This window comes from Zonotrichia albicollis, chromosome 7 (assembly GCF_047830755.1).
Source record: "Zonotrichia albicollis isolate bZonAlb1 chromosome 7, bZonAlb1.hap1, whole genome shotgun sequence".
Lineage (NCBI taxonomy): Eukaryota > Metazoa > Chordata > Aves > Passeriformes > Passerellidae > Zonotrichia > Zonotrichia albicollis.
In genome coordinates, this window is record NC_133825.1 from 47350402 (window position 1) to 47376775 (window position 26374).

General features: G+C 48.6%; 2 protein-coding genes across 3 annotated transcripts in view; both read right to left on the reverse strand.

The window, feature by feature from the left end:
* Positions 1–10693, reverse strand: part of FAM53B (family with sequence similarity 53 member B) — a 45746-nt gene extending 35053 nt beyond the window's left edge. The window contains exon 1 of one of the 2 annotated variants that reach the window (XM_074545370.1): positions 10535–10693. The gene's annotated coding sequence lies outside the window, so the exon portion shown is untranslated. The remainder of the gene's footprint in view (positions 1–10534) is intronic. The other variant, XM_005490878.4, reaches the window with a different exon arrangement.
* A 6342-nt stretch (positions 10694–17035) lies between these two features.
* On the reverse strand, positions 17036–26068 carry EEF1AKMT2 (EEF1A lysine methyltransferase 2). Its single transcript, XM_074545372.1, has 6 exons — positions 25914–26068; positions 25002–25067; positions 24360–24474; positions 21171–21278; positions 20146–20362; positions 17036–19395 (listed from the first exon to the last, which is right to left on the reverse strand). Exons 1-6 carry the CDS (start codon positions 25967–25969, stop codon positions 19268–19270), a joined length of 690 nt encoding a protein of 229 aa, XP_074401473.1. The 5' UTR covers positions 25970–26068; the 3' UTR covers positions 17036–19267.
* Between the last annotated feature and the right edge of the window lie 306 nt (positions 26069–26374).

Consider the following 26374-nt stretch of genomic DNA (forward strand, 5'->3'; position numbering starts at 1 on the left):
TTATATTCTTTTCCAATATACAGCCTGAGATGTCTGAGCTGAAGCCAGCCCCCCCACACTGCTGTTACTGACTCACTTCTCAAGCACAAACAACTTCAAACAGCTCATGAACCCCTCAGCGTACCTGTATCAAACTACCTCCACCTGCTTACAGACACATAATAATGCTCTCAGGGTTAGAACCACTGAATGGTTTGGCTTGGAAGGGACCTTAAATCTCATTCCAAACGCCAGCCATGGACAGGGACACTTTACATGTGTCCAGGGTGCTCCAAGCCCCAGTGTCCAGCCTGGCCTTGGGCGCTGCCAGGGATCCAGGGGCAGCCACAGCTGCTCTGGGCACCTGTGCCAGGGCCTGCCCACCCTCAGGTATGGGGATTTTCAGACTTGCTGGCTCCAGAGCTCTCAAGGTCTCTGTGAGAAGCAAATCCTGGAGATGCAAAGTGAGTTACACCGACTGTAATGCTGCTGCTCATCAGTGACCACTGAAAACCCACCCAGCTGAGGCAGGAGCAGGATCTGGGACATCTCACTGAGTAATTGGGGAACACTTGCCAAGACCCACAACACCACCATCGCTGTCAGAGCCAATTTGGATGCTGCTTGTAAGTCAGATTTCTCCCTTCTGCAAGGCTGAGATGGCAAACAGGTAGAGGCTGACAGCCCTTATGGACATGCCTGGATCTAAATAATCCTGGATGTATGGATCACCTGCCAGACTCCACATTGTCTTCTACCACCTCCCCTTCATGGACAAATCCTTTAACACTGCAGAACCCTCATGTGAAGCAAAATGATCACTTAGAACCATCCAAAAATTGAAATTTTCTCCCTGAACTCAGCAGGCAGTATTACAAGAATTTCAGTGGATGGTGTCTGTGGCCACACAGGGTGACACACGTGCCTGCTGTCACCTGCACACCCCACACTGTTTGCATTAGACCAAAGTACTTTGGCTCTTGGGCAGGCTCTGGGGGTTCATTCCTCAGCTGAGAAATGGCTTTCAAAGAGCTCCTGAAAGGCAAACCTGGAGCCTTTATTAATCCTCCTAGTGACCCAAAGGCACTTTCCCTGCTGTTTGTCCACCCGTTGCCACCAACACCGAGGGAAGGAGCCCTACGGGGCCAGGAAACCTTTGCCCACACTGTCACTTCCATGTCCCCATAAATTTCCAAGCCCTGCACCTTCCATAAATCTCTTTAAGGCAGGAGCAGCCAGACAGCTGTGGGTTGTCTGAATGAGGGGGAATTTGGCAGACTGAGGAACAAACTCGCCTCGCCCCGCAGCCTTCGCAGCCTTGTTTTCCTTGGGTTCATTAAATACCCAACAATCTGGTACCAGAAGATGCTTCCTACGTGCAGGGGCTGCCAAGGAGCTGGGTTTGTGGCTCTGGTGGAGATGGGGAATGTGTGATGAGCACAGTTCTTGGTGCAGCAGGGCAAGGAGAGGACGGGCTGAACCCACCCTGCCTCCCCCAGCGACCACCCTCCACATGGCAAAGGTGATCTCTGGTGTCAGAGCCATCCTGCAGCTGATTTTGGGTAAATTCAAGGGGGACAGAGCAGAAAGAGTGTGGGACAAGCAGGAGATGGCAGCCAGGGATGTCATCCTGCAGCATCATCCCAACTGGGAGGCATCCAGATGGAGGAACCAGGCTTTGCCAGGGTTATTCACACCCTGAGCAGAGCCCTGGGCCAGGGGCACCCCTGATCCTGAGGAAACTGGGGGTTCCCACTGCTGCTGGGCCCAGGCAGGCAGGGAAGGCTCTGCCAACACCAGGCACAGGCAAACTGGGCTGCTGCTGTGATGGGGAGCAGCACTGGAGGCTCTGCCTGCCCTCAAAGGAAGTCTTTGGCTACGAGGGAGAAGTCAAAGCAAACACCCACTCACGGTGTTTACCTGCCTAAATCAAAGCCAAAGCAGCTCTGAAACGTGCCCAACAGCATTTCCACAGAGTCATTCATGGAGAGCTTGGACTTGGCTTTTAGCTGGTGTTTTTAATATCCAGGGAGACGCTCGCGAGGCTGGGATAATACGGAATCTGTTGCTGTAACACGCTCAGGGCTCCTGAGAGGTGTCAGCAGCACGTAGAGCCCAAACCTTCTGCAGGTTTGGCTCCATCAGAGGTCCCTGAGAGCCAGCAGTGAGATGCTTCCCATGGGGAACAGCTCCAGCAAGCCTGAGGTACCAGCTTGGCAGCTCCAAGCCCTGACCAAGCTGGCCTTGGGCACTTCCAGGGATCCAGGGGCAGCCACAGCTTCTCTGGGCTTTAATGTTTTTCTGAGTTAAGAGAGAGTCTACAAACCCAAAAATGGATATTTCTAATGCTTTCTGTATCTTTATAATGGCTCTTCAGCTTTGGCACACAAGGTGCCCACCAGGGGACTGCCCAGCCAGAGAAGTAATGCCCACAGAGGATTCCCATAGAGCAGGGCAGGATGAGCTGCACTGCAGCTTAGCAGCCATAAAAGCCCAGATTCTGCAGCCCATTTTGGAGGTGAGGAAAATTTTTTAAAAGTAATGGAAATGCAAACAGCCCCTGGTTTTATTTGGGCTGGCAGGAACACAGTTCTGTCCTTCACTCCTCGAGCTCAGTTATGACACCGTGAATAGGCAGCAATAAAGGGGGAAAATATATTTAATATCTGCATTTTCCACCCTATCTCTGGATAGTCTCCAAGCATCCTCTTTCTCTCACACCATGGGTGAAAATCAGGAGAGAAACAGATTCCCTTGTGCCACAGGAAGGGGAAGCCCAAAGGACAGATGGGTTGGCCCCAGCGCCAGCGCGGTGTGAAGCACAAAGGCCACTCCTGAAACAGCATCCCGAGGAGAACTGACCTAAATGCTGCATCCCACCCCTGCTCCAAAGCTGCCAGCAAGGGAACCAAGCCAGGTATTCTGTCAGTGCACAAACATGAATGATTGCCCAGGACAAATAGGGCAGCAAAAATGTCCACCTTCATCACATGGGAAAAACATGTATCAACTTGCAACGCTAATGAGCGAAGGGATTAATGAATCCTGGAATTTGTAAATCATTATGAAGTGCCTAAAATAAGGCCAGCTCCTTAAATGAATGAGACTGCTAGTTAAACAGCAGGTTGTGTTAGAAAACAAGGTACAGGGGATTTTATAGATGTTAAGGACAATAAGAAGTCTCGCTGACAAAAAGAGAAAGAATGGTGGAATCATTAAAGGAAGAAATAGACAATATAAACATTACTGTCCTGAGCAGAAAGGAAAACAACACAGTCACATTTGTCAGGAGTAACCTGGGATGATATTAAACAGCAGGCACTAAATATAGATCCTCCTTAAACAACAGCTCCAAATAAATTTACACCTTCAGCTTTGTAAGATGATGCCAAAAAGCCCTCTGAGCCATCAGCAGGGATGGTCCCTGAGCACAGCACAACCAGCCTGGTAAATGGTGGGTGAGACCTCAGGCACAGCAAGGCTCTGGTTTCAGGGCAAGGTCAGGGAGTCAGGAATCACAATTACAGCACCAAGCAGAGAGCTCTCCCCTCACCTGGAGCCTTTGTGCAGGTGAAAGGGAGCACTGGTATAAAACACCTCATTAAAGTGCGCAGGAGTGGATGACAGCACTGATAACCCTTTACTGGCACATCCCAAACAGAGCTGCAGGTCACTGCACTGCCACCCTATGCCATGCAATGATTCTGGCAGTAATTGGGAAGCAAACAGGAAAACCAGAGCTCTGTGAGACACTGAGACCAGCAAAGTGCTACATCCAGAGAACAGCATGGTGACACAGAACAGAGAGGAGCAACCAGCACAGTTGGTGACAGAGATGTTAAGATACCTCCCAAAAAACTAAATTGCTTAAAAGCCACTCACCTCCAAGGCAGGGGCACGAGCCCAGGCCCCTGCATGGTGCAGTAGGTTCCCCAGGCATGCAGGGATATGTCCACTGGATGAATTTGGGGTCTCCAGGAGGAGAAGAGATGGCACAGCCTCTGTGCTCTGCTCTAAATGGAGCCTCCCCCAACTCTCACCAAGGCCTGGAGGGGACGCCAGGGGTAACTGTGGGGCTCAAGGCTCAGGTACAGCACAAAACAGGGAAGAGGGAGTGGTAACTGCTGAGGAGGGCCTGGCTGCCCCAGAGAGGGCAGGAGAAGCTGAGCAGGTCCCTCAGAGCAGCAGTGGAACACCTCCCAGCACAGCAGGAAGATGGAGCTGTGCACATCCAGAGCAAGGGCAAAGTGCAATTCTTTCCTGAACAGCACAGACAATAATCACTGCAATAAACTACAACATCACAAATGGCTGTACAGGGGCTCTCAGCAGTGCCACAGCTTTATCTCTGCACTGGGGGCCTGTCTGAAAAACACTGAATCAGAATCATTAGGTTGGAAAGACATTTAAGATCACTGAGTCCATGCTCTAGCAAGAATTAACTCAGAAAATTACTGGAAATGGTGATCCACAGAGCAGTCCCGTGTCCCAGGGTGGGATGTGCAGGGCCAGGGGGTGGGCTGACACAGCAGCTCCTCCTCAGGCTGCCCTGGCTCCTGTCCAGCTCCTCTTGAAGCTGCCACCTTCCTGGTGTGACATCACAAGACAGGCACAGGGAGGGCATGGGCAGCACAGCCCATCACGCTGCAGGGATGGAACTTTTATTCAAGTTTCAAATATTTACATCTGAAACCACCACAGGAAAAATAATTTCTACCAACAACACAAATCATGCACAACCGAAAATGTGGGTGAGGGTTTCTAAATGAAACATTTACATTTTGGCAATGTACATCTTCATTCAGGATGCTTTCACTCTGAGAAGTACCATCCATTGCACTGCATCTCATTTACAACACAACTGACAATCCAATAATCACAGAATGGCCTGGACAGGAAGGGACCTTAAAGAGCATCTCATTCTAACCCCCTGCCATGGGCAGGGACAAATTCCACCATCCCAGGGTGCCCCAAGCCCTGTCCAGCCTGGCCTTGGGCACTTCCAGAGATCCAGGGGCAGCCACAGCTTCTCTAGGCTTTACTGTTTTTCTGAGCTAACAGAGAGTCTACAAACCCAAAAATGGATATTTCCAATGCTTTCTGTATCTTTATAATTATAGTGGCTCTTCAGCTTTGGCACACAATTGTAGCTTTTGGCACCTAGTTCATAATATTAAAACTTGTCCTTTCGAAAATATTATACAATATTCGTTTGTACCAGCTGGGACCAAAAAAACCCCAAAGCACTTGGTAACTGGGATAATAATATATACACTTGAAGTAATTTCATAGCATTGACAACTGCTGCCCAGCACACAGAAGGCTGCTCTCAGTAAGGTTAAGGCAGTCACAGAAAATCACAATTATTGTGAATTTCTCATATCACTTGCAATGAGAAATGGCCATCTCCACCTGGCCTAGCTGTGCTGCCAGGCTGTCCTAGGCAGAGAAAACCAGTTTTCTGTATTAATTCATTTTCCTTATAATTAACATTTCTCATTGGTGCAGAACAGTGATGATGGCATTTGTACAACTGGGGCAGAGGAGCACGGAGCTTGTGTGGGGTCACTGCGAGAGTCATCATAGGGTAAAGGACAGAAAAGATACCTTAAAGGCAAGTAAGTAACACACTTTAACTCATGCCCTTGGCTTTAGGAGCAGGATGAGGGGTGAATCTCTGGACCCTGGCCCAGACCAGTCGCTGATGCACCTGGGCAGCCACATCCTCCTGCACCACCACTCCCCAGCCACCCAAGGAACCCCTGCTCCTTCTGTCAGGGGCTGGTTCTGAGCAGAGAGAGGGAGAGCAGCTTTTCCAGCTGCTGGATCAGCGTTTGCCAGATCCCATTTTTTACAAACCCTAGGAGAGGTAAGGATTTGTGAGCACAAAAGTCAAACTCCTCTTTCAGCACGGCCCCGTACCTACCGCACAGGCAGCCCCCAGCCCTGGCTGCTGAAAGCAAAAGCTATGGCCAGCAGCCACAAATCCAGGGAATGATGTGGCCCAGGGGATGCTTCAAATGGACTACAGAGGAGTGACACCAATGATGCTGCTATATTTAATCCTCTAAAAGCAAAAACCATGACCAAGTCTCCCTTGGGCACACTTTTAGGGGGGAGGTACAGAAACTCAACGCACCAGAACAGATTTTTTACACTCACTCAACCAGTTCTTAAAATATTACTCAAATGAAGTGGTTACTGAGCCAAACTGGCCTGGTACTTCCCACCCATCCGTGCGGGGACCCACAGCAAGCAGGGCTGGGAGCAGCCACAGGGTTTGGTGCTGCTCCTCCAGGTCAGTTTAATGCAGTTCACTCCTCCCTGCACTTCAAAGAAACTTCTCACACCAAATCTTATTTATCTGACACAGCATAAGTCAGATGCATAAGATGCAATATCCAACACCACAGGCTACAAAATTCATGGATAAATCACCTGAAGCCAGGAGAAATTCTGGCTGGAAATTCACCATACCTCTTAATTTTCAATCCCTGCCTCACCTCTTTGTTGATGACAAAAGACCCCACACATCCACAGCCTGTACTGAGATGCACCATCCCAGTGAGGCTCCTGCTTGGGGATTTTTGTCTCCCTAAAGGCAGCCGACTCAGAAAAGTTTGGGAAAACAAACCAACCCATGGATCTGCTCCCTGTGGCAGAGCCACGTTCTGCATTGCTGCTCTGCAGGAATAGCTGGGAGAAGAATTTGTAACATTCAAAGAAACTTGTAACATACCAAATCTTACTTATCTCACACAGCATATGTCAGATGCATAAGATGCAATATCACACATATCCAACACCACAGGCTACAAAACTCATGGATAAACCACCTGAAGCCAGGAGAAATTCTGGCTGGAAATTCACCACACTTCCTAATTTTCAATCCCCAGCTCACCTGTTGATGAGTAAAGACCCCCCCCACACACACACAGCCTGTACTGAGATGCACCACCGCAGCAGGTTTCAGAAATAGCCTCTTGCTTGGGAATTTTTGTCTCCCTAAAGGCAGCCAGCTCAGAAAAGTTTGGAAAAACAAACCAGCCCATGGATCTGCTCCCTGTGGCAGAGCCACGTTCTGCATGGCTGCTCTGCAGGAACAGCTGGGCCATGGGCAGCCAGGCTGCAGCTGCAGGCACAGAGGGTGACCTTGGAGAAATCCTCTTTCACAGCCACAACACGGCCACTGCTCGTGGGGAGAGCTGTGGGCAGCACCAGAGCTCCAGGGCTCACGTCTGCCCGTGTCCTGATCACTTCCAAGGAATTCTCAGAAGGTCTCATGCCTGCAGAAAGTGGTGGCACTCATGCCATGCCATGCTGGGGATCAGGGACAGGAGCTCCCCTGGGGCAGCAGCCACAGGCTTCATTCTGGGCAGGCTGGCAGGCACAGAGGAGCAGCACGGTGGAAAATTCCCTCCTCTTGGCCCTCTGGGTTTATATTTAGCTCTCTGAGGAGCAGGCTGTTGTTTTGGTGGTATTTTTGCCCAGCCCTGCGGGGACCCCTGCAAAGGGAGCTGTGGCTGCCCCCACACGTGAGACCCACGGCTCTCACAGCCCTCTGCTGCTCGGCAGACCTGCTTTTATTTTTTTTTTCAGTTCTGTTTCCCCGAGTCAGCAGGCTTGCTTCCTCTTCCTCCTCCTCCCGTTTTGGGAGAGAAAGGAGCAGAAAACGTCAGCCAAGGAGAGAGTTTGCATGAGGAGCTGCAGAGGAGCAACATCGCAGCTCCTCTGCTGCCCTGGTGCCCCATGGCCATGGGAATAAAACTTGTCTTTCTGAAGGGATTTTCACTCCAGCAGAGAGTTTTGGTGAGTGCAGATCTGCCACAAAGGCTCTGCCTGCCCCGTCCCTGCCCTGGGGTGTGGGAAGGAGACTGGACCCAGCTCTCCAAACAGCTCTGAGCATCTCTGGCACCTCGCCCTGCCCCAGCCCCTTGGTGCAAAGTCTGCCCTGCCACAGATTAATGTTCATTAAGGACAATTTCCCAGCAACATCCTTTGACAAGCCACGTGACACGGGAGGGGGAAGGGAACAAAACCAAAACCACCCTTTCAGCTTGGGGTGTCCTCTTTCCCATCTGAGATTTTTACAAGGCAAGTGCAAACCACCTCCATCCTGGCAAATAAAAGAAAAGTTCTATGTAACAGCATAAGAAAGAAAGAAAAAAGGAGGAAGAGTTTCAAACCACACAGCTGCCGTTTGAGAAATCAGAAATTTACCAGCAATAATAAACAGACAAGTGGGATAAAGCTCATTCCCCTCCCCACCCCTCAGGACACAGCCCATGGTGTCAGATCTGCACACAAATACAGGTGTTTTGGCAAAAAGTTGTGTATCTTGTTCTGCCTATACTTTTGCTGAGAGTGAAGCAATCCTTTGCTACTACTAGAAAAAAATATTGCATATAATTAACCAATGCAGATTTGGGAAATTTTATTGGTGTATGTTTGCCTATTTGCATGTGTGCATATTTATACACATGTATTTATTTATGCAGGTATCCATAGTTGAAAATTAACCTAGATTGGTGCTGGCTCTGTCCCACAGTCTGCCTGATCTCCATATACAAAAATCTGGATCTCACTCACACAAATCAATTACCCACCAAACTGATCTGCACAGATTTTCTATGCAAAGTTTTGCATTTACAGCAAAAGGCCATCTGCTTTCTATAACCACTGTGGTTCCTGGACACCTCGGCCCTGTGCAGAGCTGCAAGTCACAGAAGTTTCCCCTCCCTCTCTCCTCTGGGTGGAAGCTGGGAGTGAGAAATCTGGAGCCAGGGATGCAGCAGCAAGCCCAGCACGCGTGGCCGTGCTCCACGTGGCCGTGCTGGGCACGGTGGGGAAGTGCAGAGAAGGAAGCAATTCCAGGGCAGGTTGTTTTGGCTGGGTTTCCCCCCCACTTTTGGAAGCAATCTTCTCCCAATAAAGTGCCTCCAGCCCTGATCCTGCCCCACTGAGCAGGGCCCTGCCAGAGCTGGTGTGACACACCCACCACCACAAGCATCCTCAGGCTCCACAGGACTCCCAAAAATGAAGAAATAAATCAGAAGCTCGCTTCAAACCTGCACCGAGCCACCGAGAGGTACGGACAGAGCAAACCGCTCTGAAATTCAGGTTTTTTACTATCGCTCTAATTAATCTGTTTCAAGACCCACCCCAAATATTTTCTCTAGAAACATTATCTACACTGTTTTGGGGTTTCTTTATTTCTTTTTCCAGCCCTCAGCCAAGCCCTGGTAAATGTTTCTGCCCACGACAGAGGCAGGCCAAGGGAATGTGTGCTTTGTGATGGCAGCAGCATCTCTTGTGCTCAGAAATACCCAGCACTGGGCAGAGATGCTCGCAGCCCTCCGTGTTTTTACTGGATTATCACAAAACACTGCTACCTCTGCAATTTGCAAGTAGTTTTTAATCTGTCAAAACAGACTTTTAGTATTGCTCGAGGATTCAAAAGGAAAATATGCACATCTGGTTTCAATCGCCAGCCGAAGTTTTGTCTATCAGCCTATTTCATAACAAATTACGCTCACTTTTCACTCCAGAGGATTTCCTAAGGAGGGGATGAGCTGCCAAGGTACACCAGCGTCTGTGGAGACCGCACGGCACCGAGAGGCAGCGGCACAACCAGTGACAGGCACGGCGCTGTTACAAACTCTCTCCGAGTCAAGGAAATTTAAATTATCGAGGAAAAGCCCCTTAGCCGTGAAATCTCTGCGTACAGCTGTACGTGAAACCTTCACGTACCTTAGAACCCGATCAACCTGACGTCAGTGAATGGAGAAACAAGACTTACAGGCTTTCCAGGGCAGCCCCCCGTGCCAGGGCGCTGCGCACAGCAAGGCGCTGCCGTGTCCCATCGCAGCAGCGCCGGGGGCTGCAGACCCTCCAGGACCGGCCTGTCCGTCTGTCCGGCTGCCCCGAGCCGCCTCACACGTGCCAGGAGTGAAAAGCGAGGCATGGCACGGTGGGAAGTGCGGCGGGCCCTGGGAGAGCTGGAGCATCTCCGCGGGGATGCTCAGGCGCGGCTCAGCCCCCGTGAGCCCCCGAACCGGGCAGGGCAGCACCGAGCCCGGCGGGACCCGAGCTCCAGCCCCCCCGGAGCCGCACTCTCGGCCCGCAGAAAGGAAAGCACGTGTTGATCCTTTCGCAGGAAATCATTCCAGCGGCAAAGAGGGCTCGGAGCGGGTGAGGACCGCTCGCTGCCCGCTCCCAAACTCCGGCGAGCCGCCCATCCCCGCACGCCGGGCTCAGCATCCCGCACCCCCGCCGCTCCGGACACGCATCCCACCGCTGCACGCTCCCTCCGGGGCCCGGGCGGCTCCTCCGCCGTGACCCCGCTCACCCCGGGGCGGGGAGAGCCCCGACGGCACAAAGGCGGACATCCCCAGCCCGTTCCGCGGGGATGCGGCGGCGGCGGGGGTACCACCGTCCTACCCCATCCCCTCCGAGCCGCCCCGTGCCCGGGCAGGGCGCACCGCCGCCCTTTGTCCGCTGCCCCCCGGCACCCCCCGGGGCTGCAGGGCCCCGCTGCGCTCCGGGCATCGCTTACCGAGCGCGTCCCGCGGGGGCGGCGGAGCGGCCCGGCCGGGCCGGCTGTGGGCGCCGCTCCCACCGCGCTCCGCTGCCGCCGCCGCCGCCGTGCTGCGGGCGGGGCGGGCGGAGGGAGGGAGCGAGGAGGAGGAGGAGGAGGAGGAGGAGAAGGAGGAGGAGGAGGAGGAGGAAATGTACTTGTCACTTCCTGAGCGGAGCCAGCGCCGGCAGAGCCCGGCCCGCACCTGCGGAGCGCCCGCCCCGGGGAGCCGCGCACCGGAGCGCTCGCTGCGAGGGGAGGCGGGGGAGACCCTGGGCTGCCGCCCCGAACGGGCATCCCCGGGTTAAACATCGCCAGGAAGAGTGTGTGTGTGTATGGGGGAAATCCCAAAAATAATGAAAAAGGGGGATTCGGGCGGCGGTGAGGGGCTGTCCCGCGGGAGCCGCGGGCTGGAGCCGGCAGCGGCAGCAGCGCCCGCATTCGGCCCCGCAGCCCGGGATGCTGCGGGCGCGGCTCGCCTGGGGCTCCGCCGCCCGTTCGGAGGCCGAGAGTGACTCCTGGTGGCACGGCCGGCCCGGGGAGGAGCAGCAGAACCGGACGCACCAGCAGCTCGCTGAAGGGTCCCCGCGAGAAGTAGCGCTGAAGTTTTGGCGCATCACAGATGGACACCATGCGCCCCTGCACCCATTAGTGAACAAAAATCCCGCTCCTTAATTCTTGTCACCCTTTCATAGAATCAGTGGCTGGTTTGGGTTGGAAAAGACCTTTAAAGATCAAGCAGTTCCACATCCCAGCCATGGGCAGGGATGACTTCCACAGTCCCAGGCTGCTCCAAGCCCCAGTGTCCAGCCTGGCCTTGGGAACTGCCAGGGATCCAGGGCAGCCACAGCTGCTCTGGGCACCCTGTGCCAGGGCCTGCCCACCTTCCCAATATCCCATCCAACCCTGCTTTCTGTCAGTTTTGAAGCTGTTCCCCCTTGTCCTGTCAGTCCAGCCCCTTGTCCCAAGCCTCTCTTCAGTTCCCTTGAATCCCGTTTAGGAAGGAGCCACGAGTCCCCTGCAGTACTAGAGGTGCATCTGCTTGGCTTCACGTGGCAATGGCCTTCAGCAGCACTGAGCTCTCAGTGACATTTTCCATCCAGCCAGGCTGCACCACGCACAGCATGCGGGCTCCTTCCGAGAGCGAGCGTAACGAGCGAACAAGGAAACGACATGACAGCTAAAAGGAAGATTTAGGGCTCATTACAAAACACAGCCCAAACATTAATCTTAAACATATGCGAGCAGACAACACAGATGCCATCAGGAATGAATCTGGGGCTGAATTTCATCCACCCGGCTGGATGGCCGGGCATGGTGCTGGGGATGGCATGCAGGGACAAGTGAGGGACAAGTAAGGGCATGAATGGCAAGAGAGGCTGTGGCTGTGAGCTCAGCAGGGCTCCAGGTCCTGGGCACTGCCCAGGACAACAAATTACTGTCGAGGAAGCCTTGCCACTCAAGATTGAATGCACTGAAGAAAGAGGGAGGGAAGCAGAAGTAGCGGGCAGATACTTAACAAAGGAGCAGCTCCCACCAACACAGTGAGGGCTGATCTCAACAAAAGTGGCTTCGTGCTCAGTACACATAAAATTAAGCAGGAGTGGCCAGTCTGAGTGGGTGATGAACAGGGAGAAGGGTTTGATGATGTGAAGGGGCTTTTGCATCATGTTCCTCCATCCCACTCAGTATTTGCTTTTCTTATCACGTGTTGAGACTGGTAGCAATAAAACACTTGCTAACTCCTTTTCCAGAACTTCGGGAATCAAGTCTGAAAATGTTTTTTTATGGTTTCCCAGTGGAATATTTCAGCAATAAAGCTCAGAGCATAATTGAATCCATTCCCGTGGCAGCCCTGGGCTCCAAGACTCAAGCAGAAAGTTGTTTTCTGTCTGCTTCTGCAGCTCGCTCCAAACCCAGCATTTTGTGCCTCTCATCCTCTGTGCTTCCCAACAGATGAGCTGGCTGTGGAGAATTCCCAGCACGTGTGAAAGCCTGTTGCTGAAGCACAAACCTGTTTTGCACAGACAGTATTTTCAGTAATGTTGTTCAAATAACTGGCTGCCCAAAGGCCCTGGTTCCTGACAGTGCTTTTTCCCTTTGTCAGAAGGGGGGGGAAGAAAATAAATAACTTTCAAGCTTTAAAGAACTGGCCAAGAGGGTTTATTCTTCATGGACAGAAAATTCATTCAGTTCATTTGTGAGCTGATTTAATTTGTGGTTTTGTCTCAGATGTCAGTGCCTTTGCTACCCACTGACTGGGAGCCTTCCTGATGGGGATGGAAACCGTGGATAGGAAAAAATCTAATGATCCCCACGGTCCTTCTGAAGTGATTCTGGGGTCCAAGCCATTAAGACATGTTAATGTAGCAGTGCTAAGCCCTGTGGATAGACAGCATTTCCTTCACTCCCTGTACACAGCATCTGGCTGCAGTTACAGCCTTCTTTCCATGTAGCCTTTCCAATGCTTCGCTGTCTCTCCAGTTTGCTGTGATTCATGTCATATGCACCAACAATTTCAGAAGTTTGTGCCTTTCACAAGGACTCTGCACTGTCCTTCTGAGCACCTGAGCCATCCCAGTTATTTATGGGTCTATCCTTCTGCTTCTCTGCCAGGCAAAGAACACAGGTAAGGGCCAGAGAGTCAGAGAGTCCCAGCCACAGGCTGATGTCCCTGTGACCCAGCTGTGCTGGGAGCCACATACTCACAGGGACATGTTGTCAACACCAAAGGTCTCCAGGAACACCCTTCACCTTCAGGGGAAATCCTCAAATCCACAAAATCCTTATAACAGCAAGCAGAAGTATTTTTAATAAATATTTCACGCCCAGGGAATGAGCATATCTCTGTAATGTGGTCAAGGTGCTCTGTATCAGAAAGTTCCTGAATCACAGACACCCTAAACAGGTGAAGCATTGCTGTGCAGAGGGCTGAGATGAGGAGTGTAGTTCTGACTGCATTTGGCATACTGTGGGATTTCCACCAAACTTAAAAATCTCTTTTTTTTATGTCACAGGCTATTTGCTGCACACATGTAAGAGCTTTGTGTTTGCTGCCTCCTCCCCTGCCTTGGCAGAGGGTGTGACACCTGATCTGGGTGCCCCAGACTGGGAGCAATGGAAACAGTGATGGATAAAATAAATAGGCCATGAAGTACATATGGGAGTCTGGATGTGTTCATCACTTTGTCAGTCATATTTGGGTCTGAATTGGTTTAAGATAAGCCCAGAGCTATTTTTCCATCATCCACAAAGCCTGAGGCAGCTGCAGACATGCCCCAAAGCATCACCCTACCTGGGATAAACAGCAGTGCAGCACCCCATGGAGCTGAGGAGCCCTGGGGTAGGGCAGCAGCCAGCAAAGCTAATTACTACTGAAAATTGGGGTGAAAGATCCTTCTGCTTGAATTTCAGTTCTCAGCCCTATCAACAGCTAAAATTTCTTTATATAAGCACACTCTCCTCACCTCTACTTGACACATGACACTGTCCATGCATACCTGGCTGCTGCAGTGACTGGGCTGAGGTTTGTGTCTGTTCCCTCTCTGGGCTCTATTAGCTCTGCTGTGATTACCCAGAATTGATGTGTTACCTGGCAGCAGCTGGTTTGCCAGACAGCACTCAGCTTAATTTCCAGTAACAGAGAAATGGGCTCATTTCAAGCTATACTGTTACCTAACAAATGGAAATTAAGCTGCAGGTTGGCTTTTCCCTTATTTGTGTTAAACAAAACAGGCCAGCGTTCCTTTTCCTCCTTTGTCTGGAGGCTATAATACCTCATCCCCTTTCACTGAAAGCCCTTGGTAGCCATTAATTGCTCCTCAATTTAGCTGCCACCACAAGGGTTAGGTCATGCTCAACCTCCTTGCAGCCAAAGCGTGGGATAGAACCCTTCACCACCCCCTCAGCCCAAGCAGGTAAGGCTGGGCAGGGCAGCTCCCCCTCCTCTCATCCCAGAAAAGGCAGCAAGCAACAGGAATTCAAAGGCAGATCCCCACACTGCTTTGCAAAGCCCTGGCCCAATTATTTCCTTTGTGCTCTCCTATTTTACAGGGGATGATTCCATACATTAAAATGCTTGGAGGGCCTATAAAATGAAGCAGTTATTGTTGCAGCAAGCCATGCTCTGCACCTCTAGCCAGGCTAAGATCAGGGAAGCAATCCCAGTGCCAAAACACTGAACATTTTGCTGTATGTTGCTAAATACCACGCTTAAAGATTTTGTCTGGTATGAAATAACACAAAATTTGGCAGCCTCACACCAGGCACCCTGGCTCACAGCAGAGTATATGCACAGGCAGATTTCCCTCACAATGGCTACAGTGCTGCCAGTGCATTCCTGGAATGCAGAAATACATGGAAGCCACTGTCAGCGATGGAGAGCAGCCTGCTGTGCCTAATGCAGCAGAAAAGCTATTCAAGAACTTGTCCTTACATAAAAATAACTCCAGAGAGGCTGTGTCAGCTCAGCTGTGCAGCTTTGCAGGTATCTGGGTGCTGTGCCCTGCACACCTGGCCTCAGCCTGCACTCCTGGGAACAAACCCAGTGGCTCTACTGAGGGATTTCCGTTCATCCCCTCATTTGCCCGTTCATTTGACTCTTTGGGCTCACAGATTTCACAGCCAGTGAAGAACTGAAATAATTCTGACACAGACTGTAAGAGAGAACATTGCTTGCTCTCCAGAGAATCACACCTGAGATCTGTGTGGTGGGACATGCACTTCCTCACCCAGGTATAATGAGTTGTAAACAGCAACTGCAGGTTTAAAACCCCAAATATCTGAAAGCTCCTTTTTAATATTGGCTGGAAAAGTACAAAGTAAACAAAAAAACAAACAAACAAACAAACAAACCCCCACAACCCTGAATCTCCTTTGTTACAGGTGTTAGACACCTCAAATCCTGTGATACAATCAAGGCAGCTGGCTCTTCCCAGATTTCAGAAATGCTGTTGCAACAGTGGGTTTGGATTCCAGAAGGTGAGCCCATAATGCAAACAGCTATTTCAGCCTCAGTGATGCTTTGCAACAGTGCTCTCAATAATGATGTGCAGGAATATTCTCCTGATGGGACAGAGAGCCTGCAATCACATGCTGCATCACTGCTGGCCCTGGCTGGAACAGCAGCTGCCATAATTCTGTTGGTGTTTCTGATGTAACCCAACAGCTCTTAAAAAACAGTTGTAGCTCCCAGAAATTCTTCATGTTACAGCACAAAATTATACTGAGTTTCAAGAATAGAATATTTATTTCTTATCTCTTAAGCTTTCAAAAAAGAAAAATCAACCTTTAGTAAAGCAGCCTATGGACAGCCCTGCAGGGCAGGCTGGGGAGGGTTTAGTGGAAGGTGTCCCTGCCCATGGTAGGGGTTGGAATGAGATGGTTTTTAAAGTCCATTCCAACCCAAATTCTGGGATTCCTTAACTATTCCTGCTCCTTAAGAGCCATCAAATGAACATGCCTCTCCTGCAGATAACAAGCCTGGTCACCAAAAGGGCAGTCAAGAGTAAGGAAACATTATCCTTCCCTCTGAATTTTCTGTGTTCATTCAGTTGTGCCATGATTTTCATGTCTGGTATTTCTCACTTTTTAATCCCTATAAAAATGATTATAGGAGTACTTATTTCAAGAAGGTATTGTGATGCTGAAAGGGCAAAGGCTTTCTGTCTTGAGAACCCATTTACCTGACACTCCAGCAGAGTCCCATGAGTAGAAACTCTCCTAGAACAGACATCTCCAATCAATAATTATTTCATTAATATCGCTTGTTCACCTCTCTCAGATATTTCACCCTGACAGTTCAGCTCTGTGATAAGCCCCATAAAATTCCAGAGTAAAATGCTCCAAGCTCCTTCAGTAGCACAAACCCTGCAATGAATTCAATGGTCTCTCCCAGTAAATGCCTCAGAAGAGAATCCCTAAACTCAGTTTTCTTGGCAATAGGAGGCATCAGGAGCCAGGTTTGAGCTGCACCAGGCACAGATGTTGATGGAGGTGCTTTGTTTGGGCTCAGGCACTAAAACCCATCCTCAATCTGCCAGGAATAAAAGGTCAGTCCTGGGAGAATTTCACCCTTCAGCATGCTGTCAATGAAGCAGGGAGCACAAACCCTTTCTGTTCTGCCCACACTCTTATGCAAAACCACTGCAGGAAGGTTTGCCAGCTCTGCAGCATCACCCAGCCTAAACTCAGTCCTGCAGGAACAGCCTTGGGCTCAGCCATCTCTGGGATCCATGGAAGATGCTCATTTTACTACCCACAAACCTCATATTTGACAGTGAAATCACAGACAGAGTTTTCAGAGAGCAAAACAATAGGAGTGAAACGTGTTTCAAATGCTGCATTTATTCTCCTGCATTTAGCAGCTGCAACCAAGAGTCACACACACAGCTGGGCAGTCATGAAGATTCCAACCTTCAGGAACCCTCATGGAGCACTCCCCCAGCTTCCAGCAAAGACTTGCTCCTCCTAAATCACTGCTTTTTCCTCTGCCTCTTTTTCCAAGTTTTTTTTTTTCCACTGAAATGCATCAACATTTCATGAACTGCCCCAAATCAAGGACAGTCTTGGACAAGTCATTTCCAAATCCTCATAGCCAAAAATACCCCACTGCCTAAGTCAGTATTGGAGCAGCTTCCCAGACTCCATTATCCAGAAAATGCCAGGTTCCCAACAGAGCAGATTTTAAATAGTAAGCCTTTGGTTACTGTTGCCTTAAAAGAAAGCTTCTAAAACATCTTTTACAAGCATTTTTCTGTTCTCCAGTGACACCTGGAAGTGCTTGGGACTGAAGGAATATGCAAACTACAGACTAGATGCAGAAATCCTTATTTTCAGGCAATTTTAAGAAGCTTATTTTTTAGCTTTACAAGTTATATAAAAATATCACCCAGAGAACAAAAACTAATAATAATCAATTCTGTGAAGTGGAGAAAACAATCCTTGCCCTGACCCTTCCATATCTTGTGGAGTGGGAATCTATGGTTAAATTCCAAGTAATTGATTAAAAGAAAATCCATGACAGTCCTGATTTTATTTTCATCCCATGATTAAATACACATCATGACTTCATTAGCAAAAATTACAGATGGGAATAAAACAGATGCCCAAAACACATCCTGCCAGAGTCCTTGAAAATTAAAATTTCCTTGTATTAACTGTACCTGATGCCAAAAATGCCACAGGCTTTTTACTGAGGCTGTTATCAGCATTGTACTTTGAATCCTTTGTGCTACTATGCTAAAAAAATTCTCTGTTTGGATTCCCAGTTACATTTCCTAGCATTCCAGCTGGCTGCTGGGCAGGGGCAGAACACAGGACTACAACAAATGGTAACAAACCCTTGCTTTTGGCACTCAGGTTAGAACCCAACTCTGACCAAATATATAAAAAATCATTCTGGGACTGAATTTTTTTCAGCACTGCTGATAAACCATTCTCCCGATTGAGTATATTTAATTTTACAAAAAAGATGGAGCAGTAAGATTTCTATCTTGAAAACATCAACAGATGGATCACAGAGGGAGGACTCACCACTGCGCAAAAGAATGCCTTGATTCCTATCCTGGGAAAGGACTGGAAGTATTTATTGACCCTTAAAGATCTCCTGAGCCCTGGGAATGAGGAGAAGCATGGAAAGTAGGAGAAGCAATTCCCTGATAAGCAAACATGACCTTGCCTGTGAAACAAAACCTGATTGCCTAAGAGGGCCTCCTTGATGTTTGAAAGAACAAGTTTATTGTCACCTGCAAATGTGTTTGTCGAGGCATGAAGAAATCTCATTTTCCTGCCTTTCAAGCAACAGCAATATTCTGAGATTACAAAACAGAAGAAATGAAGGCAACGAAATTGAGCAAAAGGATTGCACATAGAAGTTTAAAAAATACATATAAAAAAGCATAAGGAATGGATAGTTATGCTTTGAATTCTTTTGGATTTATGCAGTTAAAATCCACCCTGAGAAATTCACTGGAAAACTTCTTGTCATTGTGGCTCCAAAGACATTCCCATCCAGCAGGTTAATAATGAAGGAGGCACATGTCACACACCAGAGGCTGCAACATCACACCTTTATGTATTCATGAGATCAGGGAAAGGAACTGACCAGGCATGAACACACTCAGCAAAGGGAGACTTAAAAACCTCCCTCTGTGGGAAAAGAGCTGAGCTGCTTCAGAGGAGACACAATTATGCTAAGTCTGAAAATCTGAATTTAAAGTACCAACTGGTCCTTTTTGGAAAGTGCTGTGGATTTTGTATTCATTTCCCTCCCTACCAGCCACCCTCGTGTTCATTAAAGAGCCAGCACTTACACTGCAAAAGCTTGTTCCCTATTCCACTGCACAAGAGAGAAATGAGATTTTTGCTTTGTAGGATACCTTTACCTCTATAGGTCACTGCTTACCAGCACAGAAATTAAATATCAGACAATCTTTATATTTCAAACACAAATATCATTCAGTTATATTGGTCTCTGTATTTAGCACATCTGATTTTCTTCTCTCTTGCAAACTCGCAGCTTCCCTGAAACAAGTGAGGTTGTAGCAAGGACACAATTTATGGGCAAATGATGCAAAGCTGAAATGTTTCTAGGGCAATGTTTTATAGTCCCTCAGAGCTCCATACATAGTATTTTACTGTGCACTCCAAAAGCATTTATTTACACACGTGTCTGAGGTTTTCTGTCAGGTTTAAAGTTCAGACTTTTCTCATCTAATCTAATTTGTCCAAGATGGATGGCCTCACTTTTTTCCTTTGGAAAACCAATGCTGTAACACTGTTTCCAATTCTTCCTCCAAAGCAAAACTTGGGTGTTGGCAGCTCCTCCAGAACTTCAAATCCTGCCAGACAGAAATTGAAATGCTTTTATTAGAAGGAAGTTGTTTTATTCGCCTCTTGGATAACCCTTTGCAAACCATTCTTTATTTGTCTGGAAAACTTGCAAGTCAGTTAATCTGTGAGTTTATAGGACTGTATTGTTCCACTGCACCACTGCTCCATACAGCTGAAACTCTTCCATGGATAATAAAAATCCTAGCAGGCTGACTTGCACAAATCAATGGCAGAAAAGATGAGAACCTGCCAGTAATTTCGGTTCCCCAGAAGGGGTGGTTGTTTCAGATCCACACTGAGTTTCAAGCCTCAGGCAAGAGATTCAGGAGCTGACTGGCATGTAAAAAATCCCCCTAAGTGGATCAAAAGTGATAGAAAAGGTCACAGACTTGCCAGTTCCCCTAAACATGGGTAACAATGTTACCCCAATTTCGGAGCAATCAAGGGGTGAACTGGGCCTGGTAATCAAGTACCCAAAAAGTATCAGCCAGCCACACACACACTTTCCCAGGGTAATTAGACTGAAATTCCCAACCTCCAAAGCGTCAGCAAACCTGTCCTCCCTTGGCACTGGCAAACACAGGAGTGGTAATTCCCGAGGAAAGCAGAGGGAGGACAGGCTGGAGCATTTACGAATCGCTCCACCTCCTCTCATCCTGATCTGGGAAAGTCAATATGCTAACACACACACATTAAAATTCCCTCATCCCTTCCTTCAGCAACCCCACGCTGGCAGAGGGCTCTGCTCAGCTGCCTACCTTCTCTGAACTCGTCCAGCAGCTCCTCCTTGGTCCAGTTGCAAGAGGTGATGAGGAAGAAGCCCTCTGGTTTCAGCACCCTGCCCAGGGATGCCACGTACAGCCTTCGCTTCCCCGCCGCGTCGCTGGGGTCCAGGCTGACGGCATCAAAAGTCCCCTTGTCGATGCAAATGTCAAAGCCTGACAGCTCAGCTGAGGGGGCCAGGAAGTCTTCTACCTAAAGCAGAAGTCTGCAGCTGTGAGAACAATCTTCTGCTGCTGAATCTTTAATGCAAAGCAAGACTTGACAATGGGTGTGCTCAGGGAGGGGTAACTCACAGAGCCATGGCAGCTTCTTTCTTCTCCACACATTGAGTGATGATCTGTGTGCTGGAATCTAAAGCTCAAACTAACACACTTGAAGCTCACTCTTTAAATCACTATTTGTACTTTGATCCCTGCCATGTGCCAGGCACTGCACAAATGCAGGAGAACAGACAGAGGCTGCCACTAAGAGATTTTACAGCTGTGTGATGAGCAGAGACATCACACAGGTAGGGAGCAGGAGGGTACAACAGCACAGCAGAGAGCTCACAATGACAGGCAGACACACAATCCCAGCATGGCTGAGGCTGGAAGGGGCCTTTGGAAATGATCTGCTCCCACCCCTGCTCCAGCAAGGCCTCTCAACCCTCCTGTTGTTCAGCTAATGGTAGGCATTCTATCCCTCAAGGATTTATTCTTCTACCTCAAGTCTGAAATTCAGAATGTAGCAGCTAAAATACAGAACTTGCCACTTGGTAAACCACTACCCTGCTCCAAGCAGGGAAACTCTTGTTAGCCTTAATGACTATTACAAACAAAAAACAAATAAGGACCAAAAACCTTCCCATAAACAGATTTATTTGGGTAGAGATCTCTCACAAATGAATCCCAAAAGACATCATTCATTCAGTACACTGAGTACATCTGAATATCAATTAGCTCATTTAATCTTGAGCTCAATTGCTTTCTATTTCCTCAATTACCTTTCTCTCAAGACTTACCTTTAATTTAATGTTAGACATCCCTTCTTTGTCTCTCACTTTTTCTGAAAGCTGTATTGCAGAAGGTGAATAATCAATCCCTGTGAGATTCATGTAGCCAGACTTTGCCTAGACAGAAGCAGAGAATCTAATCAGTGTGCTAGCAATTGTTTTTATCCAGCCAGAACATTCCCTACCTACAATTCATCTCATCTCTCCTCCTCCTAATAACAGGAAAAAACCCCAACTCACCTTTTAGTCATTTTCATACCTGTTACCATTACAAGAGCTCAATAGCTGAATGAGCTGAAATAACTTTATCCTGCCAAAAAAACCTCACCAAAACGACTGGTGACTGAAAGCTGGTTTATGTCAAGTGGAAAACTGAGCACAACTGGGAAAAGTAACACCCTGGAGGGGCTCTCTTATCTGCACCAAAAGTAACTTAGAAACCAGGAATTTTCAGTGATGACATGTGACAGATGCTGCAAAATAAGGGGAAAAAACCTCTCTGACATGTACCATGGGAGATTGAGCAATTCTTTAGTTTATAACCCAAATTTTAAGAGCCAAAAGATGTAATACATTGCACTAGGACAGAAATCCACTGCAAAATCATACATTTTTCTAATTATTCATGCTAATGTCTATTTGAATACAACTATTTGCATGCTGCCAGGTGTCTGTATCAGCAATTTTCAGGCAGGTTATGCACCACATATAATATAGCACACAGAGACTTTGTTAATCTAAGTTTGTTGGAGATAAGGATAACTCAGTTTAGGGAACTCAGTGAGATCCCAGCAGCCCTTTGGCAAAGCAGGTGGGCTCCTGGCATCAGCTGGAGCTGGGCAGTGGGAGGGGAGCAGGGACACACGTCCTGGCTCTGAGGCAGAGGCTGAAGGGACCAGCTTGGGGCAGAAGGTACAAACTCGGGGTACCCCACGTGTCTGGCAAGATCCAAACCTGATGGAAGAGCTCTGATCCTCTGGCCAGCTGCAGGCTGTCACAGCACAGACAGGGAGGAGGCTGGGCTTTGGAAAAACACATGGAGTGCTGTTAAGCAACCAGCTGCCTGTCTGCTTGTTCCAGAGGCTGACACCCCAATTGCCAGGAAAAGGATGAGGAGTTTCCACAAGTGTCCTTCCTCCTTGCAGCAGCCCCTGAGGCCTGAGCTCGGTGCTAACCAGCTGTTCTGAACTGAGGGCTAATTGCAGCTGAACACAAAGCCACTGTTGTTTGCATGGGATGGAGAACATTTATTGCTCAGGCTCCTGCCCACGTTCCTCCCCGGAGCAAAGCAGGCTTCCTCAGATGCCTGTGCTGAAGGTTTGGGGGTGGAGGAATGGTTCCCACAACAGCTCCTCTGTTTGCAAAGGAAAGGCTTGAGTCACTTGAGGGAGTTCCCATTCACTCCTCTACTCTGGGGGCAGAGAAGGAAGGTTTAGAGATAAACAACATTAAATGCTGCAGAACCTGTAGGGCCTGACTATGACAGGAAGGGATCCCTCACTTGTGCCAAACGTGAGCACACTGCACCCTGAGCTGCCCTGGAGGGGATTTGCAGCACTCTGTGCTGCTGCTGCTGCAGAAGATTGAAGAGCAGAAGGAGTTTGGAACATTATCAGCTCTGCCCTGTGTTCAGGGCTGACACCCCCACTTGGTGAACACTCCCCACTCCAGAGATTATTCTATCTTCAATAGTGGTGGCTCCCATATTACTTATGAATACAAGAGGAGGCCAGAGCTTTCTGTGGCAGCAAGGTTTCCTCAGAAGAGCTGGAATTTTTGGAAGGCAAAAGAACTATGTCATGAATCCAAGCTCCCAGATCCCTGAAGTTCACAGGGATAATAAAAACAGCAAGGGGTGCCACTTATGTGATACTTTTGTACCCTCAAGCAGCTCCCTTGCAGAGAGCTCCTACTCATGTCCTCTATGACTGAGTTTTTTCCAGTGTTGCCATTTCTGTCCCATCATGGAGTCCAACTCCAGTGGCAGAACACTCCTATGGTAGCGGCCAAAAGAATTCCAACTTGATTTCCAAGCCTTGCAGCTGGCACAGAAAAAATTCCTTTTACATCAACTAAGCAAGTGAGATGCTGAATTACTCAGCAAAAATAAACAAGGTAATTTTTGAAGCCACTCTTCAAGAGGGAACTGGACTGACAATTTCCTGTGAAAGAAACCACAGTACTGTGAGGTGCTTAATGTAAGGGAGGAGGGTGCTCTCACAGGAGTTAATAGTTTTTAAAAGCTATCAGGCTGTCATTTGCCCATTATAGTATGAAAAATCAGCTCCCATTTGCCAGTGGAGTCAGTATAAAACGGAAGTCTTACAAATAAGATTTTTCTGTTGGGTACTTCAACCATGATAGAGCTATCACTGCTCTCAACAATCACCATTATCAGGCTAATTTCTCTTAGTGAGATGAGCAATTTCTGCTTTTGGTGACATAAATTCTCCTGTGCTGTGGTGTAGCAGTAAGTCTCCATAAAGGCTTTAAAATCTTCTAAAATCAAAGTCCATGTTAAATAAAAATTCCACTTCAAACCAGACTTTGACTTTCAGTCCTTCCAATTCCTACAGGAACTAATGGAGCCAAAGAGGAATGTAAAACAACAGAAGCTGTGACAATGTGACAGCCCCTTTTTTACCAACTCCCCTGCAGTATTACACCAAAAAACATCAATCAAAACCAGGAAAAAAATACTAGAATTCATTAACATCTTGTGCACAACAAAAACTTCAGAACACACCTGGTCAGATTTCCCACCCACCCTGACAGAAATGGACAATTCTTTAAAAGAAGTGTGAACAACTTTTAAAGTTATTTACATAAAATCCCTTGGGTTTACCTTCTTTTTTGTATCAATGAGTGCTATTATCAGAAATGTGTGCAGAGAAAGGGTCTGGTTTTGTACATGAGGGTACTTTGTGAATTAATCAACTTAACTTCCTTATCTGGGGGAGTTTAAACAACAGTGGGAGGAAATGCAGTTTTAAATGTGGGGAAACAGGAAGGTAAAGTTAAAACAAGAGATGCTCAGGCTGATTGATTTAGAGAAAGACTTCAAATTTTGAAGCCTGAAGTATTGACACTCTTGGTGTTTCACACAGGTTACATGACCACCACTGCCACGTGTGAGAACTGTATTTAAACTGCTCTGATTCTGTATAAAAAGATACACAAACTTTGCAAAATACCAACCAATTCAACCAGTAAAACACCATTGCCAGTCCCAATGTCAAGCACAGAGCTGTCAAGGGGGACCTTGTGCTTTTCCAGCCACCTGATTATGCGCACCATGCTTTCCTCTCCAAACCTGCAAAAAACAAGGGCTCAGGTAATTAAACCAGAAAAAAAATGTGCAAAAGGTACAGCAAGTTTATTTCATTTCTCACTCTCTCCAGCTTTTGCAAAGCCCTTTTCATTGTTACTCAAGTAAAAGCTGCCATAGCTCATATTTCAAGTTTGCTTTGTTCAGATAAAAATGAATCCTGCAGCCTTAAAATTCACTGAAACTCCAACTCTGGCAGGTGAAAACATTCCTATATTAAAAAAGGAAGCAGCAAGGGCAACTTGTGTAGTTAAACCTGAGCTCAGGGATAAAAAGCACATTTGCCAGTAACATACAGCTCAATTACCAGCTCAATTTCTGTGTAATGACACTTGTCCAAGTGCAGCTGAGCAATCTTCACTGCGAAATTGGGCCAGAGAGGAACTGCTGGTTTCAATGGGAAAACTCCCCATCATTTTGTCACCAACTCATTGAATTGCTGGCTGTGGTTTTGCAATGTCTTTTACGGTAAAGAAACTACAGAAACACTCTGCAGAAGTTATTTTGTTTACCAGATTTCCCCGGTATCTCCAATGTCTTGAAAAGTTTGCAGTTCTCTTTCGTAGGCAGCATCCCAGCTGGAGGTGGGGGGGGAAGAAAGGAGAGGATATCATAATTAATACTGGGAAATATTTAGATGAAAGAGGGATGGGAAGAAAATTGTAAGATAGATTTAGGTTAGATGTTTGGAAGAAATTAATTGTGAAGGTAGTGAGGCATTGGTCCTTAGCATAAGATGAGCATGAACATGTGGGAGAGAGCCCAGGGAGTTTCCAGGGAATGCCTGGAGATGCTCCAAAGGCTGGAGCCAGACTGGGAGAGCAGTGGATGCATTCACCCGGAGAGAAGGCTCCAGGGAGACCTCAGAGCCCCTTCCAGAACCTAAAGGGTCTTCAAGAGAGCTGGAGAGGGACTGGGCACAAGGGATGGAGGGACAGGACACAGAGCATGGCATTAAGCTGACAGTGGGTAGATTTTGGTGGGATATTTGGAAGGAATTGTTCCCTGGCAGGGTGGGAGGTCCTGGCACAGCTGTGGCTGCCCCTGGATCCCTGGCAGTGCCCAGGGCCAGGCTGGATGGAGCCTGGAGCAGCCTGGGACAGTGGAAGGTGTCCCTGCCTATGGATGGGATTTAAGGTCCCTTCCAACCCAAACCATTCCACAATCCCATGAAAGGCTGAGGCCGCTCTATCCTCTGTGCAGCAGTGCCACTCTACAGAATCACAGATTCTCTAAACAAATAAACAACACATAAACCAGAGATCGGTTTGTGCCGAGAGAGGCACCTTAAACACCTTCCATGTCCCCTCCCGCGCCGTGGGCAGGGCCGCCTTCCCCAGCGCGGGTGGCTCCGAGCCCCGTCCCGCCCTTGCCCGTGGCCGTGCCCGCCCCGCTGGGGCACCCGCCCGTTCCCCGGCACTCACTGCTCCCTGGTGCCCAGCACCGAGGGGCTGAAGGGCTCGTCCCCGGCCAGCGCCATGCCCGGCCCGCCCCGGAACCAGCGAGCGCTGCGGGCGGAGCGGCCGCGGCCGCTCCCGGGCGGGAGGAGCCGGGCTCGCCGATCCGGCCGTGAGGGGGGCGCAGGCACCTGAGTGGTTTCTAATGTTTTAAAGCATTTAAAACCGGCCCGCTCCGGAGCCTGGCGTGGTTTCTAATGTTTCCCAATCCCCCCGGGCTTATAAACTGGATATAATGTGGATTATAAATAAATATTGCAAATCCCCTCTGAGTTGGATGGGGTAGGGGGCCACCCGGTCTGTGCGAGGTGTCGCTGCCCACGGCAGGGGTTGTAATTAAACGGCCCTGAAAGTCCCTTCCGATTCCAATCCCTCCGTGATTCCATGAAAATCAGAGCAATATTTATATTATTTTGGATATTTATTCG

What these genes read in the sequence shown, in the direction of transcription:
- EEF1AKMT2 (XM_074545372.1), bottom strand. Translation starts at nt 25,969, where the DNA reads ATGGCGCTGGCCGGGGACGAGCCCTTCAGCCCCTCGGTGCTGGGCACC. An exon ending in GTGTTTTACTGGTTGAATTG is followed by an intron (nt 21,279 to 24,359) that starts GTTGGTATTTTG and finishes GCTTCTGTCTAG; the next exon opens with GCAAAGTCTGGCTACATGAA. An exon ending in TGTCTAACATTAAATTAAAG is followed by an intron (nt 20,363 to 21,170) that starts GTAAGTCTTGAG and finishes CTTCTGCTTTAG; the next exon opens with GTAGAAGACTTCCTGGCCCC.